Source organism: Orbicella franksi, chromosome 4 (genome assembly GCF_964199315.1).
Source record: "Orbicella franksi chromosome 4, jaOrbFran1.1, whole genome shotgun sequence".
Classification (NCBI taxonomy): Eukaryota; Metazoa; Cnidaria; class Anthozoa; order Scleractinia; family Merulinidae; genus Orbicella; species Orbicella franksi.
In genome coordinates, this window is record NC_138148.1 from 21,959,095 (window position 1) to 21,975,997 (window position 16,903).

The 16,903-nt window shown below is 40.6% G+C and overlaps 2 protein-coding genes and 1 pseudogene across 9 annotated transcripts in view; 1 reads left to right on the plus strand and 2 right to left on the minus strand.

Annotated features, from left to right (window-relative positions):
* The window catches only part of LOC145484910 (uncharacterized), a 437,829-nt pseudogene that overhangs the window by 300,168 nt on the left and 120,758 nt on the right, over nt 1-16,903 (plus strand). The window lies entirely within an intron of this gene.
* The window catches only part of LOC145484906 (tRNA (32-2'-O)-methyltransferase regulator THADA-like), a 656,511-nt gene that overhangs the window by 183,416 nt on the left and 456,192 nt on the right, over nt 1-16,903 (minus strand). For all 7 annotated transcript variants that reach the window (XR_014049105.1, XM_081463530.1, XM_081463528.1 and 4 more), the window contains one exon: nt 10,546-10,594. Coding sequence is in view for 6 of the 7 variants with exons in the window: in XM_081463530.1 (XP_081319656.1) it covers nt 10,546-10,594 (49 nt within the window). In the remaining variant the exon portion in view is untranslated. The remainder of the gene's footprint in view (nt 1-10,545; nt 10,595-16,903) is intronic.
* Nucleotides 1-16,903, minus strand: part of LOC145484925 (uncharacterized) — a 174,480-nt gene that overhangs the window by 16,777 nt on the left and 140,800 nt on the right. The gene's annotated exons all lie outside the window — the stretch shown is intronic.

The following is a 16,903-nucleotide window of genomic DNA, read 5'->3' on the forward strand; positions in this document are numbered from 1 at the left end:
AAAGGCGAAGTTTCAACGAATTAGGAGCTATCGTATGTGTTGAAAAATATCTCTGAATTTTGTTTACAAATTTGACCTAGTAACTGAAAAGGATATTTTTTCAAAATTGTGTTTATTCTCAATTGGCACTCAAGTCAAGTTCTAACCTGTTTTGGACATCTGAATATGTTGTCTTTCAAAAAAAAATTGATTAATGCTGGTTTTCCTTTACACGCATATGCAAATTAAGTTTAGATTTCTAATTTCCAGCCTTTGCAATGGGCCATTTTGGTGACTGTTGAGGTGTGCCATCCTATGTTTGCTAATTAGAGAAATTAACTCTTAAAACCAGTGTTTTCCTGGAAAACATTCAGTACTAGGACCAAAATCAACCTGTACAATTCAAATGTGAAGTCTGCTTTGCTGTATGGAGCCGACAACTGGATAATGAACAAGAAGGAGAATAAGATGCTGGTTACATTGGGTTATTCCAGAAAAAAACTCAGGGGTAGGACACACTGAGTATGATTTTTATACTGCTGGACACTGTTGCAAGCAGCAATATAGCACAATCCCTTTATGCATCACTGGCCCACCAACTTATATACTAATGCCTAGTGCACTTTTGATAAGAAACTCTAACCAGGGATTCAAAGAAATTGTGATACTGCAAGGGAAGCAAACAATTTGTCTGTAATAAGTTGTCTTGATCAGTAATGAAATCAGTTCACTTTTCTTTCTACAAAAAACTGCTCTTACACTTTTTTAAATTACTAGTTTAATCTTTTTTTATTTGTGCAAGCAAACTGCAAATTTGACATTTTTATTGCACTTACCATTCCAAAAAAGGGCACAGCTGTTGTGAACATTTAAATGTGAAAAATGTCAAATGTATATGAAATATCTATGAAAAAAAATTTCAAGATAAAATTTCCATCTATCACTTTCAACCTTAAAATAACTAGCTGAACATTCTTTCAAGATGTTTGTTTACAGACCAACATTCTCTAGTTAAATGTGACTTCTGTTTTCATTCATTTAACCTGCTAACCAGGCAATTCAAATTCCAAAACCACGCAACTTTCAGAAATGGCTGAGAAAGGAAGTACTTTTAATGACTTTACTAACCAAATCTGGTTCGAATCCCTTTTGCACAGAAATTTCCTCAAAAAATGGTGGAAAGAGAACTTCAGACTATCTAGACGTATGTTGTAATAAATTGTCCGAGTAGCTGGTCTGGATTTGGCTTGCTTTTTTGCCATGAAAACAAACGTTGAAAACCTGACCGAATGAGATTGATGCAATCTGGACACCACAGGATGCGAGATATCATGAACCAACAAGTGAATATATGTCATTTCAACCTTGGTTACTGACCTAAACCATGCCTGATCACAGGGTAAATCGCACTTTTACCTTGGTCAACTTTCTATTGCCTCTGGCAGTGTTTTTCAGGCGTTTTTCAGGTGTTTTTCAGGAAATAAACACATCACAACAGTTTTCATTGTGTACATGTTGCAGATCCTGCGGATGCCTGTAAATCAGCTACACAGTGAGTAATAAATTTGGTCCAGCTCTGGGTGCATCGTGGCACAGGTAAAGCTACTTGTCAAGTTTTGTATTAATGAAAACAGCTTCAGATTGACAGCTGAAGCATAATGAAGATTAACTAGACAGTGTTGGTCTGTATTTTGTTAGAAACAATGGTACATGCTTGTCATAAACTTGCTAGCACAGATTAATGGAGTTTGAATGCTAAATATTTATTTAGGTCTAAGAAAGGTCAAACAAGAAACCACAGTACTGCATATAACTTTATTTCACCAAACACTGTAGCGTGAAAGACATACTATGGTTTGAGATCAAGGGTTTGAGATCACAGCAATACTGCAAGTTGGGATTTTATTCAATGCATGACCTCTTTAAACACCAAAGAACAAGCTTATATTTTGGCCTGCAGGCAATTTTAAAGCTCCCATTCAATTTGCGATCATGAAAATCTTCTCGCTTGCCCAAAGCACAGGGGACTTAAACACTGTATCAACAATAACAAGCATTTACATTTATGTAAAATAAATGCACTGCTATTTACCTGTGTTCCTGGGTCTGTTTGAGCCACTTATACAGGACTTGACTAGAAGCAAAGGCAGCTTACATTTCAAATATCATCTTGTCTGCTGCTTTGTAAATGCAACAATCCGATTACGTCTAGAGTTTTCACTATCTTCATCGACTATTAACTCTCACTGCGGGAGAGATTCTCAGGTTCCACAAAATCTTTAAACCTTCAAGACGACCGATGACTGTATGGGGTTAGGCAAAAATAATTGCATAACACCACAAGAATCCATGCACACAGCTTACTTATATGAAACTCATAGGCACACATACATGACACATTCACACATTTCCCTAAAAGTAAGCAAAACTGAACCAAACCATCAAGTGCAAATACATGTAACTCAATGTCATCCCTCCATTCACATGAATGAGTTGGCTCAAAGAGCCTTCGATTTATTTTCAGTCATTTAGGTACAAAGATGAATTCAAAATTCTGCAAGCTTAGATTGTTTTCACTTTATGTGGCCATGGCCACCGCATGCATACCTCCACTGAAGTTTTCTTAGCTGACAGCCATGGATAGGATGTGAGTACACAGTTTTCTCTACTAAGTGTTTGTAGTCAATAATGGACTCAGTTTGCCTGAACAGTCTGATAATCCACCACTTCAATGGACAGTGAATGAATGAACAAATGAATGATAATAAAGGGATATGATGAGCTTATGTTTCCAAACGTTTCTTAACCTTACCTTTACGGAGTTGCACTATTTCAACGGATGCTAAGATTTTCAATGGCTAGAGCAAGCTGTTTTAACCAATGGAAAAATTTTCCAAATGGATCCGGCCTGTCATTTTAACAGATGCTTAAAGTTCCCTAACAGAGAGAGTTTGCCATTTAAATGGATGGCAAATTTTTCACAACAGCTAAGGCTTGCTGTGTAACAGATGGTAAAATTTTGTTAAACCTTGCTGTTTAACAATTGGAAAAATTTCTTAATGGTGTAGTCAAACGTTTAAACGGTTTCATATCAGCATACACAGTTTGGCTAACTCTTAAAACCGTTTTTACTAAGTGTTTTGACGGATAATAAATGGTTTCATCCGTTTAATGGATATGCATTAGTGTACTTTTTCCCAGATAAAGTCACAAGTGCTCTCAGTGTAAAGTAAACAGAATTCAGCCATTACACTTCCTGTATCAGAATGGAATGCAATTCCATCTGCCCTGATCTGGCCCATGTTGATACATACAGTGAGATATTGATTATATTATACATAACATTAACTACTAATTTTTGTAATTTATATCTATTTTTCTATTTGGATAAGGGGTTACTCTTAAATTAGCTCATTGTGATTTCTACTTTGTGATGACTGTACAATGTAGCAATCCTGAAAAATTATCTATTGTTGGAATCCTCAAAAATAACATCATGTTGCCAATTTCGTCAAGCATTCCTTTAACAAACATATCGTTTAAACAATGGCAAATATTTCACTTCCATGACAACTCTCAAAATGCTTTTATCAGGCACCAAAAACATTATTTCACTCTGTAAACAAATGCACATTTCTGCATTTGAATATTCAGATGTCCAGTTATTGTAAAAATATCCTCATGTTTACATTGTACAGTAGGAATCCTTTGTAAATCTTTGCAGCTATCACCACAAAAAGACCTGGTTCTTTCTGTTCATATGTGCACAATGGCTACTGCATGAAACATCAATGCTGCAAGGTTTTTTTTAGAGAAGTTGGCTGAGTGGGAGCCTGGCTCTGGTCACACACATCAAAAAAACGAGCAAAGCAATAACTGTGCTTGACCTATGGTTGCAAGGTTAACAAGCTGGATGCTGTAGAAAACAAGTCAAACTATAGCTATAGGTGTACACATGTCTATATAGTGTACACATCCTTTTTCCAGATGCTCAACATGATATAAACAACAGTGTGTCTAAAATACTGGTAGCTGGTAACTGGTGACTGGTGTCTGATAGATTTGATACCGTGAAAGTTCCTTTACTACCAATGCAGTAAACTAAGTGTACCTTAGTACACTTATAAAAAAGATTATTTGTCCACACACATGTTTTTTTTTACTGTAGATTTTGCTATATTTAATTAATATCACTGTTGATTTTTACCAGGCAGGCCCCATCCTATCACGTACGAGTAGAAACTTAATTCAATCACAGCATGTGAGTCCAATAGGATCGAAGACTTTATGCTCACCATTCGCTGGTGGCAAAACTACCAATCACGATCAAGAATTCTCAATCCGCCGAACGAGTATATAATACCAAAAAATATGCCAGGTGCGGAGTGTTACCGAGCATTGGTCTCTACCGCTCCCTGTTATCGGCAACTGATGAGATCCAGAAGGAACGAAACCACGATATTGCCTGATCTACAAGGCTACGAGCCTCGTAATAAGAGGGACTATTAACAGTCTCAATAAAACCTAAAAAAACCGCAAATAAAAGCAATGACAACCACAATGTGGAGCTGGATAAACAATCATAGGAAGAACTCCTAAATTCAGAGGTTTTTGCCTGAACAAAACCGTTAGGTTTTCCCGGTTGGGCTCCCTGTTTGTCACGTGATCTGTTTTCCATATTTGGCCTCCCATGAGGTCCTCGCGTTCAGTTGAATAAAGAGTGTTCCGCCATCTTGGTTTACTCTTTTATTTGTCCTCCGTATTTGCAAATACACAACAACTGGCAACGAGGATGGGATCCAGCTAAACAAGCACAAGCGGTAAACGGAAGTGGGCTCGCGAAATTCACGTGAGAAGTTTAACGACACGACAGAAAATGCCGGATGAAGCACCGAACACAAGTCAAACCATTGGCAAAGTGACGAAGTACGTTGTGGGGACAGATTGGGAGTCCTACACCGAACAGCTGGATTTTTACTTCCTCGCAAATGGCGTTGGGGATGCCAAGACAAAGAAGGCTGTTCTTTTGACAAACCTTCCTGTGGAAACTTATCAATTGGCGAAGGATTTGGTGGCTCCCACGCAGCTGAAGGATGAAGCCATTACATACGATGTCATCGTGGAACGAATGAAGAAGCAACTTAAACCCGAAAGGTCAGCACTGGTCGCGAGGTATGAGTTCGATAACTGAGCCAGGAATTCTGGTGAGTCAGTTAGTCATTATGTAGCCACTTTGAAGCACTTGGCCACGGAATGCAAGTTTGGAGAAGCTGTGCGAACTGAGCGTCTCTGTGACCAGTTAGTCTCGGGTATTTGCGACCCGAAGATGATTACTGACTTGTTGAAAGTAAAACTTGCGGACCTTACTTTTGAACTTGCGGTTCAAAAGTGCCTAGCTATAGAGCAAGCTAATAAAGATGTTCAAGTGCTTCAGGGAGAACAAGGGCCAGACACTCCAGTCAATAAACTTGACACTGCGCAACCTAGGGAGGGACAGGCTCCACCCAAGTTGCCACAAAAGACACAGGTTTCCCGGGGTAAGGACACCAAGCCACCTAAACCTTGCTACCATTGTACAGGGTCACACAACTCGCAAAAGTGCCCCTTCATTAAGGAACGCTGCTTTCACTGTGGCATAATTGGACACACACAGTGAGCATGTAAGAAGAAACAAGCCACTCAACAAGTTACTGTCGCTGGAGTAAATGTTATGGAGGGTGCTGATTCAGAAGAAAGCGATGGGGAATATGGGGAACTTTACCATGTTTCTGACAGTAAGAATAGAAAGCCCATTTCTCTTGAAGTCTACCTCGTAGGTCGACCTGTGATCATGGAGCTGGATACAGGTTCTGCTGTGTCAGTTGTGAGTGAGGGGGTGTATAAGGAGTACCTGCGTCATGTTCCGTTAAAGGACACCCCTTTGAAGTTGCGTACGTACATGGGTGAGTCAGTAAAACCTATGGGGTTTTACTATGTGACTGTGCAGTACAAAGGGCAATCTAAAGAACTTCCAATTTACGTGATGAAGAACGAGGGACCCACCCTGTTTGGCAGAGAATGGCTGGAGTCCATTCAATTAGATTGGCCTTTACTTCAGTTAGAAACATGAGACACCAATCCAGCCCTGGAAGAAGTTTTGAACAAACATACAAGTGTTTTCTCGGACGGTCTAGGCAGGATGAAGAAAATTCAAGCGCGGGTCCAGCTAAAAGAGAGTGCTCGACCGCGATTCTGGAAAGCCCACCCGGTAGCGTTAGCTCGTAAGCCAGCAGTGGAGGAGGCGTTGAGAGAGCTAGAGGCTGAAGGGGTTATTAAAAAGGTGACCACTAGTGAGTGGGCTGCTCCAATTGTGACCCCTGTGAAGAAGGATGGTAGTGTTAGGGTGTGCAGTGACTTCAAAGTGACAATCAATCCACAGTTGGATGTGGACGAACACCCTCTTCCACGCATTGATGATATTTATGCCAGCCTTGGTGGGGGTACATTGTTCAGCGTTATTGACCTGTGTCATGCCTGCCTGCAAATGGAGGTCGAGGAGCAATCCAGGCCATTCCTTACCATCAACACAACCCACGGTTTGTACCAGTACCAACGTTTACCTTATGGTGTGGCTTCAGCACCAGCCATTTGGCAGTGGGCCATGGACCATGTCTTACAGGGCTTACCAGGGGTTTTCTGCTACCTGGACGATATCATTGTGACTGGCAGTACCATGGAGGAACACCTTGAGCGGCTGGTTGCAGTGTTGAAGAGGCTGGAAGAGTATGGCTTGAAGGCAAACCGAGAAAAGTGCAAATTCCTCAGAAGCTTTGTGGAGTATCTGGGACATGTCATCTCTGCTGAAGGACTGCACCAGTCTCCCAAGAAAGTCAAGGCCATCACCGAGATGCCAACACCGCAGGATGTCTCACAACTGCACGCTTTCCTAGGCATGGTCCAGTATTATGCCAGGTTCTTACCAGACTTGGCTACCCATCTGGCTCCGCTGCATCGGCTGTTACAGGAAGAGGTGAAGTGGTCTTGGGGAGCTGAGGAAGAAGCTAGCTTCAGAGTGGTGAAAGAGATGCTTCTACAAGACAAGGTTCTCATGCACTATGACCCTGACTTGCTACTAGTTCTGGCCACAGATAGCTCCTCTTATGGTCTTGGCGCTGTCTTGTCGCACCGTACTCCAGAGTGTGAGGAGCCGCCCATTGCCTATGCATCCCGTTCTCTGTCAGAAACAGAGAAGAAGTACTCGCAAATCGAGAAAGAGGCCTTATCCCTAGTCTGGGGTGTGATGAAGTTTCAAACCTACTTAGAGGGTCGTCATTTTACCCTGGTTACAGACCATCAGCCCTTGAAGTACATAATGGATCCTGGGAAGGCCGTGCCAGTTACCGCAGCAGCAAGGATACAGCGTTGGTGTCTCTTCCTAGGCGCTTTTGCATACAGCATTGAGTTCCGAGGGACCAAACAGCATGCCAATTGTGATGGTCTATCCCGCCTTCCACAACCACGGGCACCTGTTGACAAGCCAGATGAAGTGGAAATGTTCCATACGACTGTGGTCGAGGCCTTACCGGTCACCGAACAAGAGCTGAGAATGCAGACTCGGAGAGACCCAGTACTTTCCAGTGTCCTAGAGCTCATGCAGTGGGGATGGCAAGAAGTAGAAGTCCACCCAGAGCTAATCCCTTATGCTCATTGTGCGAGTGAAATCACGATCCATCATGGGGTTCTGATGTGGGGTAGTAGAGTAGTTGTCCCAACCAAACTGAGAGAGAGAGTTTTGGAAACCCTACATGAGGGTCACATCAGTATGGTCAAGATGAAAGGTCTGTCCTGAGGTTACGTTTGGTGGCCAAACATTGACAAGGACATCGAAGGAGCAGTCCGAAATTGCGAAGGATGTCAGGAGACAGCAAATAATCCAGCTCGTGCACCCCTGCATCGGTGGGAGTACCCTGCCCTTCCCTGGCAAAGACTGCATGTTGATTTTGCTGGGCCATTTCAGGGGAAGATGCTGATGGTTGTGATTGATGCACACAGCAAGTGGCCTGAGATTTTCGTGCTGGAGAACACCACTGCTGAGGAGACCGTGAGTGCACTGTGTTCCCTGTTTGCCCGCATGGGACTTCCCGATCAGATCGTGTCTGACAACGGGCCCCAGTTCACATCAGAAACTTTCAGGAAGTTTGTTAATGCAAATGGTATTAAACATGCCACTGGTGCACCTTACCACCCCTCGACCAATGGTCAGGCAGAAAGACTGGTACAGAGTTTCAAGAAAGCCATGAAAGCGGACAAGTCTGGAAGAACCCTGCAACACAAGCTTGACAGGTTCCTGTTAGCATATCGATCAGCTCCACATGCAACCACTGATCTTAGCCCTGCACAACTCCTGTTAGGCCGAAATGTCAAGACAAGGTTGGACCTAATTAAGCCTGACATTCAAAGAGAGGTCAACAAAAAGTTGCTCCAGCCAAACAACAGCACCTTGAAGAGTTTTGACCACAGCCAGAATGTTTGGGTCCGCAACTACCGTAGAGGTCCAAAATGGGTGCGGGGCACAGTCATTGGGCAAACGGGTCCAGTCTTGTACACAGTCAAGGTAAATGACCAAACCTGGAAGCGCCATGTCGAGCAGCTACGAGATAGCAACATCTGTCCATCTGCAACGGAAGTGGTGAATGATGGTGCTGTTCCTGAGGAGGTGGAGCATGGAGTGCCTGCTGTTGTGGGGTCCGAGTGGAAGGATGTGCCGCCCCTGGCCGTGATGCCCACTAGAGGGTCACCCCCCTGAGCCTGAAAGTCAGCGACCAATTCCAGAACCTGAGTTGATTGCTACCCGCAGCGGTCGAGTTGTCAAAGCACCCACCAGATTGAAAGACTATGTTTGTGACTAAGGAGAACTGTACTGTTGTGACTTTTTTTACAGTACCGGCATTTTACCTGAGAGACTTTGTTATTTGTTCTTGAACTTTGTTTTATTTTTGTTTTGTTTTGTTTGTTAACATTGTTTAGTCTTAAAAGGGGAGGAAATTGTTAGGTTTTCCCGCTTGGGCTCCCTGTTTGTCACGTGATCTGTTTTCCATATTTGGCCTCCCACGAGGTCCTCGCGTTCAGTTGAATAAAGAGTGTTCCGCCATCTTGGTTTAGTCTTTTATTTGTCCTCCGTATTTGCGAATACACAACAAAAACCACACAATATCATAAACGACACGCAAAACAGTCTACAGACTCGCACGTGACATCTACATTTGCAGTTCCAGAATGTACAAACTGGAAGGACAAAAAGCTCAATGAAATTGATGCAAGAAAAATAAGAACGACTCATAGCTTTCAACAACAAAAGCTACAGCTATCTCTGGCGAACCGGGACAAAGATAAATATTACACCCATGATAACAAGTACCATAACTTGCAACAGTAAATCAAACAGCCGGGCCCGGCGTAATAATACAAAATACAAGTAACCAACATGGTCACGGAATATTTCAAACTTGGTCACTCCAGAGCTAATATTTAGAGAGCTTAAAACATATCTTGCAATACAAATGAGCCAAAAAAACTAGCACGTGGCAAAAAACAGAGGTGTCAAACTCTACAAATTACATGCGGATAACAGCAGAAACCACACAGACCTATGACCTCTAATGGCTCTACTCTGGTGAAATGTCCTCCTAGAAACAGGATTATTGCTTAGCGAAATATTCAAAGATCTCCCTATTGTACCATACAAGAGGGGCAGATCCTCAAAGATATACTAGTTCAAGCAAAACTCTCAAAGCGGCTATTACACGTGGATAGGAGTTGTGTAAGCCTGTCACCCGATTGTTATCACCGCTAAAATTACTACTTACATTACATGCATGAGGTTTTCATACAAATGCTAGGAGTAATATCTTGCAAATTGTGTGTTGGACTAATGCATGTGATCATGTCGAGTATAGGGGTCACCATTCTTTTAGACGTTATGGCACTATTGCTAGTGGGTAGACTTGTGATGTTTTCCGTTCAGCCAATTCACTTAAAACGTCACTGTGATTAGTTTTACTTGTTTGTTAATGTTAATGTTAAAGTTATTTCAAAATCAATAGATCACGTTTCAGATTAATCAATTTTTTATAACCAGTATAGAATTACAGGCTGACTTTTATCAACTTCTGATTCTATTATATGGAATAATTTATTTGCCTCAATAAGATATAATGATAACTACATAATCGTTTTTAGTTATCTTAGGTTCGTTTTTACCAGCTGTGTTCTCATTTGGAGGATATCTGCTTGTCGGATGAGTAACGTCCAAAGGTCAAATGTCATGGGTCATAGTCTGGTTAATGTGAAAATATCTTCTAAGTGGTTTTAGATACATTGATTGGAAATAATACGTTTTGGTCCTACCCAACCAAATTCCTGTGACCAGTGACCAGTGACCAGTGACTCAGCAGTGACCAGTTACCAGCTACCAGTATTTTAGACACGCCGTGTAAACAAAAAAGCAGTAGTTTATATGCTACCTGCAAGAGAACCTGGCCAGAAAATTAACTCCATTAATAGTGCTTCTGCTATTTGTACACTTACATGATTTAAGGTACCATGAATTTGGTTTTGTCTCTGTTCATCCAATGAGCTGCAAAAATAGAAAAGAATTAAGAACAGTCATTACTTTTGTTTACCTACGATACATGTTTACTACCAACAGGTTACATATTCAAAGGGGTATGTGTTCAGATTTAAAATTTTACATTGTATGATATCATGTGATTCCATACATGCAAGGGCAGTTCGTATTATAAACAACCTTCAATCATTGTTAGCAGATAACACATGCCTCACTAAATCCAACTGGCTGCCCATTTCTTACTTTGTAAAGGATCCATCTGATGTTTATGAACAAAGTATTCATTTTATGAATCTTTGAGTCATTCCACATGTGAACTTTTTCAAAAAGAATAACCTCTAGGTAGTCTCACATAAAAAAAATTCAACATAATGAGGGGGACAGTTCTAGGACTCAGGTCCTCTGCTCCCTCCTTTATTAGGCCTTGCTTTTTCTGGCAAACAATAAAGTATTTGAACTGTTATTTATGTGTCTGTAGTTAATTAACCTGTGTAGGATTATGCATTTTATCCTCTTGCTCCTTCATGTTTGTATTTTTAGCTTAAATGCTATTTATTTTAGAAAGGTCCACATCAGCCCTTTGGCTGCCTTAATTTGACCTGCTTCATCAAATAAAGTATGTATGTATGTATGTATGCGTGTATATATGCGTGCGTGTATGTATTTATGTAATTATCATTCCCAGCGGATAAACTGTAGACTTCATCTGCTATAAAAGTGCTCAATGGAAAACCAGAGCTGTAAATAGATAGATATGTGGATTCAGACTAATTCCAACACATTTATTCACTACTTCAAGTTTCATGCTTCTTGCAAAGCAACCACCAGACAACTGCCACAAAAAACAGTTAAAATCTCAGACATACACATTTAAAAATAGGGAACAAAGCTTCACAACGTGTCATATTGAAATGTTATTGTATGATGGAGGTGTAACAGTCTTGCATATAAAATACAATTAAGCAATCACAGTATTTAACAGAAATTTCTTAGAGTGTCTACAGGTTGAAGTCAGATTGTTTCTATGATCAAGTGTTGACATTTCTGGTTTACAAATGATGAAAAACTTTTCCCATAAACACAGGTTACATTTTTTTGTTGATGTTTGAGTACGATTTCGCTTGTTTCACTTTTCTCCATTTGATTTTGTAATTTATTTTATGGTACTTCACATTCCATATGTGCTTGCTTAGTTCAGTTAAATTTCGGTACCATTTATTTCTGAAAGTGCATGTGTGGTTTCTATACCGTTCTTTGAAAGTTGTGTTGCAAAGACCGATGTATGTTTCTTTTGATTCTGGGGTGGTGACATCTGCTTGGTAAATACTGTTCCTCACATTGCAATTTCTGTCTAGCGGGCAAGAATTCTTGTTACGGTAATTACAATCCATTTCATCAGATGAGTTTAATTCGTTGTTAAGCTCCGCCTTGTTGTGGTTAGAGATTACGGTCTTGACATTGCCCATGCAGCTATAGCTCAGTTTTAGAGTGTTCTGGTTACATTTCACCAACCAGTAGTATTTTAGATGGCTTGAGTAGGCTACTTTACCTGAGAGGTCTGATTCAGTTACATTACCAGGTGAAACAATCTCTTACCTTAAGCATAGATAAGGATGAAAATGTATTGTAATCTGCTCCCTCATGAAATCAAGATGGATGCCAAGTCTTGTGAAAGTGCTTCATCCCTTTGCAACCTCCATGATACCTTGAAGAACAGAACTGGAGCTTTAAAAGCTCTTAGAGAGAAATTAGTAAGCCATGGATGTCTTTTGTTACCACTGTTTGAGACCAAGTTGCCATCAAAATTGCTAGAGAAGTGGGAGTTAGAGCTTACAGACAGAGGATGAAACTGATCTTATTTGTTTTAATACAAGTTCTTTAATTGCCAAGAAGCAGGTGAGAGAAACCAAGATGTAAATCCCAGCCTCTGTGGTCAAAGATGTGTTAAGGCTGGATATGATATAAGGAAACAACCATTCAATCAAACAAGTGACCAAAATCTTGTCATCTGCTTCCAATCTGTTTAGTAAGGCAAGACTGCCAGCAAATCCAGGTAGTAGGTTTGCAAAGCAAATCACAAGACACTGAAGTCTCCTGAGTGGAACTGAGAACCAGTTAATCATAGGTAGAACCTAGTCCAAGAGAACAAGATAACCAACAACAGACATTTTTTACAATTCACCAATCCAAATATTAAGTTGTTAAAGGAAAAACCTGCAAGTCACTGGCAGCTGAGCAATCTCACTGACTTGATTTGTAGACAGCTTTTAAAACCACACTGAGACAGCAAATGCAACTATATCACACGAAGAGTATGCAGTCACTGACTTAAATGATGGAATAGGCTTTGTTGATGAGAATTAGGAAGTTCAATTGCCATGGAAGGAAGATCATCCATAGCTGAAGAGTAACAATGTGCAAGATATAAAACTTCCTGAACATGAAATGTCAGAGATGATGGATGCAGCATTCAACTTGGACAGATAGAATGGTGACACTCCACTGTATCAGGGGACAGTTCTTGCCAGAAGCCATTTATAGCCAATTGACTTTCAGAGATACAGTCGCCATAGGCATGACTTTTCCATTGATTTAAACTTCCTGTGAAGTTCGATCCTTTTTGATGTAGAAAAAATGCTGTCCTTTGTCCCAACGACATAATTATTGTGGTCACATGTCTAATGATATCATCAATTTGGCAAAAAAGACCTTTGCATGGGGTGAGAATGATTAACTTGAGCTCAATGTCAAGTAAGGTCATTCCTTGTCTCTAACCAAAGAATTCATTACTGTACTGAATTACATAATTCTACTCACAAGATACTGAGAGGCAAATTATGTCATGCGAGCAGCTTTTGACAATCCTTGTCAACCATTCTGGCCAGGATCATAAAAAAGACAACCATGTTATAACAGTAACATTTCACCACCCACTTCACAACTTCACCACCCTGTTGAATTTTTTTAATCCAATTAAACAGAGATAACAGGTCGTGTGGCCAAAATATCTTGTACGTAACGCTAAAAATATGTCAAGGTCATTGTGTTTAATACTGTAGCCAAGTCTGAGGCAAATTAGGCAGTGAGCCATGCCTTAACATGCTTGAGAGTGACCACATGAAGATGTGCCCCTCGCTACTAGAGGCTTGCAAAGAGGAGAGAAGAACTACCCATGTTTACACATCTGTTACAGCAAAGCCATTACTGATGTCTGAATATGGCCCAAAGGTGAAATTAATCAGAGTAACTGCTTAGGACCATGTGCTTAGGACCAAGTGCAGTAAGGATGATTGAGATGCTATATGTGGATACAAGATGTTTTTATATAGATTACAAGAGGATATTCAGCTGGAGTTGGAGATCCAGTGCTCAACAATAGTTACCTTCTGAAACTTTACCCCTATTAAGAGAGATCTGCTTAAGTAATTCAGGTATACTGTAGGTGGTGGGGTGCAATTTGCAGATTAAATGACGAAACTAAAGAGCCAATAATTCTACAACATGGACACCCAGAAGTTGCTAAGATGATGCTACATAGTGCATACTGGTCTTGAAATCATATTGTCAACTATAATACAAGCATTTTGGCTTATCCAAGGAAGACATGAAGTTAAACATGTCATTAGAAAGTATGTTCTGTCCCAGAAAAAGCAAGTTGGACCCTGTGATCGGATGATGGGAAAACTACCAGACAAAGGAGTTCAAACATCCTTAGCATTATTTTCCAGGGGTATCTAATCCATGATCAATGACATCAAGGAATAATCAATGAGTAATTGATGGGTAATCACTGATTATTCATTGATTATTGGTGATGATCGATGAGTAATTGTAGCCCAATAATTTTGTGGCCTATCAATTACCGCACTCACTGATGTCATTGATTGCTCATGGATGATATTGATTAGTCATTAATATTATTGATTACTCATTGATAACTTATTGATTACTCAACCATTACCCATCAATTACCCATCAACTATAATTCCGTGCTAATATCACAAAATTTGTAATATTAGGGCAGAATGATAGTCGATGAGTAATCGATGAGAAATTTAATTTCTTGCTTTTTTGTACTCATATTTTGTTAATTCTTTTATCTCTGTTCAACGTGCTTGTCTTTTATAACAGGCGTTCCTGTTTACGTAATTACGCCTATGCTAAAGGCCAAACAATGTAAGACACCTACCAGCATGTCCAGACACATGGATCAGTAACCACAAATACAGATTTGCAAATTTTCACTTTATTTATGAACAAAAATAATAGCTGAACAGTAGCCAGTCTGAAAATGACACTAATGAGCACAGGAATTGCCTATGTGGTTGTAGATTTCTCACGGCAGACATTTGTCTTAGGCAAAGAACCATCACAAGCAGATACATTAAGGCATACGGGTACATTTGCAAGCAACATCACTTTCATTGCTTTGTACATGTTCATATCTGCACTTGACCTTGTAGTGTGGGTATGGCGTGTACAAGCTTTGGCAGTGCTGAAAAGATTCACAAGTTCTGACATTTTTGCTTTTGAGCTAAATGCAATTCCTTTATCTTTTAACAGTTGTTTCGAAACCTCTACTGTCATATCTTCTACTGGGCCCGGTTTCAGTTTAGCAGTGGCAGCAGCAGTAGTAAAAAATAAAATTACCTATTAAATCTTATAACTGCTCACCTCTTTTCTCATTATCTTCGCACTTTTTCTTTTTATTACTTTTTATTTTTATTCACTTTTTCTTAACTTTCTATTCTTCTATTTATTGATGATAATAATAAAGTCTGCATGTGAGCCAAGTGGCCCATCAGGTCGGAGCTTATCCCGGTTTCTGTAGCATGAAGCAACTAGGAGTATTTCTACTCCCCCCTGGATGGGATGCTAGTCCATCGCAGGGTTACCCTCAGCATTAAGTTCGTTGGTACCCATTTATACACCTGGGTGGAGAGAGGCACTGTGAGAGTAAAGTGTCTTGCCCAAGAACACAACACAGTGTCCCCGGCCAGGGCTCGAACCCGGACCGCTCGATCCGGAGACGAGCGCACTAACCATGAGGCCACTGCGCCTCCCGATGATAATAATGATAATGATAATAATGATAATGATAATGATAATGATAATAATAATAAAACATTTGTAACTATTGATGGACTGGCCTGCCTAGACTAGCACCAGCTATCCATGGCACTAGCTATACATGCTGAAGTTACTTGGCCAATATAGGCAGTGATGTCAATAAGGTTGCTTCTCGTCGCTTGTTCCCGATTATTGAGCAAAACAGTCGCTAAAGTGTCTTCAGCTGATAGACTCTCAAGTTCATCTTGATCAATAATGTTGTTTTCATCAGGACCATGCATCACCAGAAGGAAACAACTCTTTCTCCTCAGTAACTATTTCCTGGTTTCTTTTCAACAGTAGAACTCCAGCTGATTCTTCTAAAAGTTTTTTACTGAGTAAACTACAATCCATGCCAAGCAGTTTAATTGTTTCCAGTGCCTTGGCCTTGGCTACTTTCATTAATAGCTGGCCTTACTTAGAGCAGTTCAGGGAGAAGGATTCTGCACTAAAAGCCAAACAGAAGAAGAATTTTGATAGACGACACTCTGCTAAGAGCCTTCCAGACCTCTTGCCAGGAGATCCTGTCTGGCTACCCAGCAAAAAGGTTGAAGGGAAGGTGATAGATTAAGCTGATGGTACTCCTTGGTCCTACACAGTCGCAATGCCAAATGGCCAGCTAAGGAGAAACAGGCACCACCTAAACCTCCTCCCTGAAATGCCCAGCGAAATGGAGAGTACACCTTGTGGAGAACCCTCCCACTATGAGAAGACTGACAGCCCAGTGTGCATTACCCCACTTTTTCGCCCAAGGAGAAGTACCCGAAGTGGCAGAGAAATAAGAGTCCCAGAATGTTCACGAGAATAGCTGACTTTGGACTGTTTATTTGCTTTTCCACTTTGTTCTAAAGCAGACTTAGTTATCTATTGTAGTTGATAGAAACCTACAGTAGTTCATAGGTTGAACTGATAGTTCCTCTCTGAACTTTTGAAGGACTGCTTATTGCTTAGAAGGGAGATGGGATGTAGGCTGTTATGTAAGCCATTGTTTCCCAGAGGCCCTTGCCACATGCCATTTGCTTGCAGCCATGTTGCTCGATTAAATGTGTTGTTGTTGTGTTCAGTTCTGTCTCATACTCACTTATCTAGTTAACATTACAGTGACAATACAAACAGTGCCAGGTGATACACACTTGTAGCAAGCTTCCTTGCAATGGCTTTCTTTATGTTTGTCTTTTTGTCTCATTTTCTGCATGTTTACTGTGATTA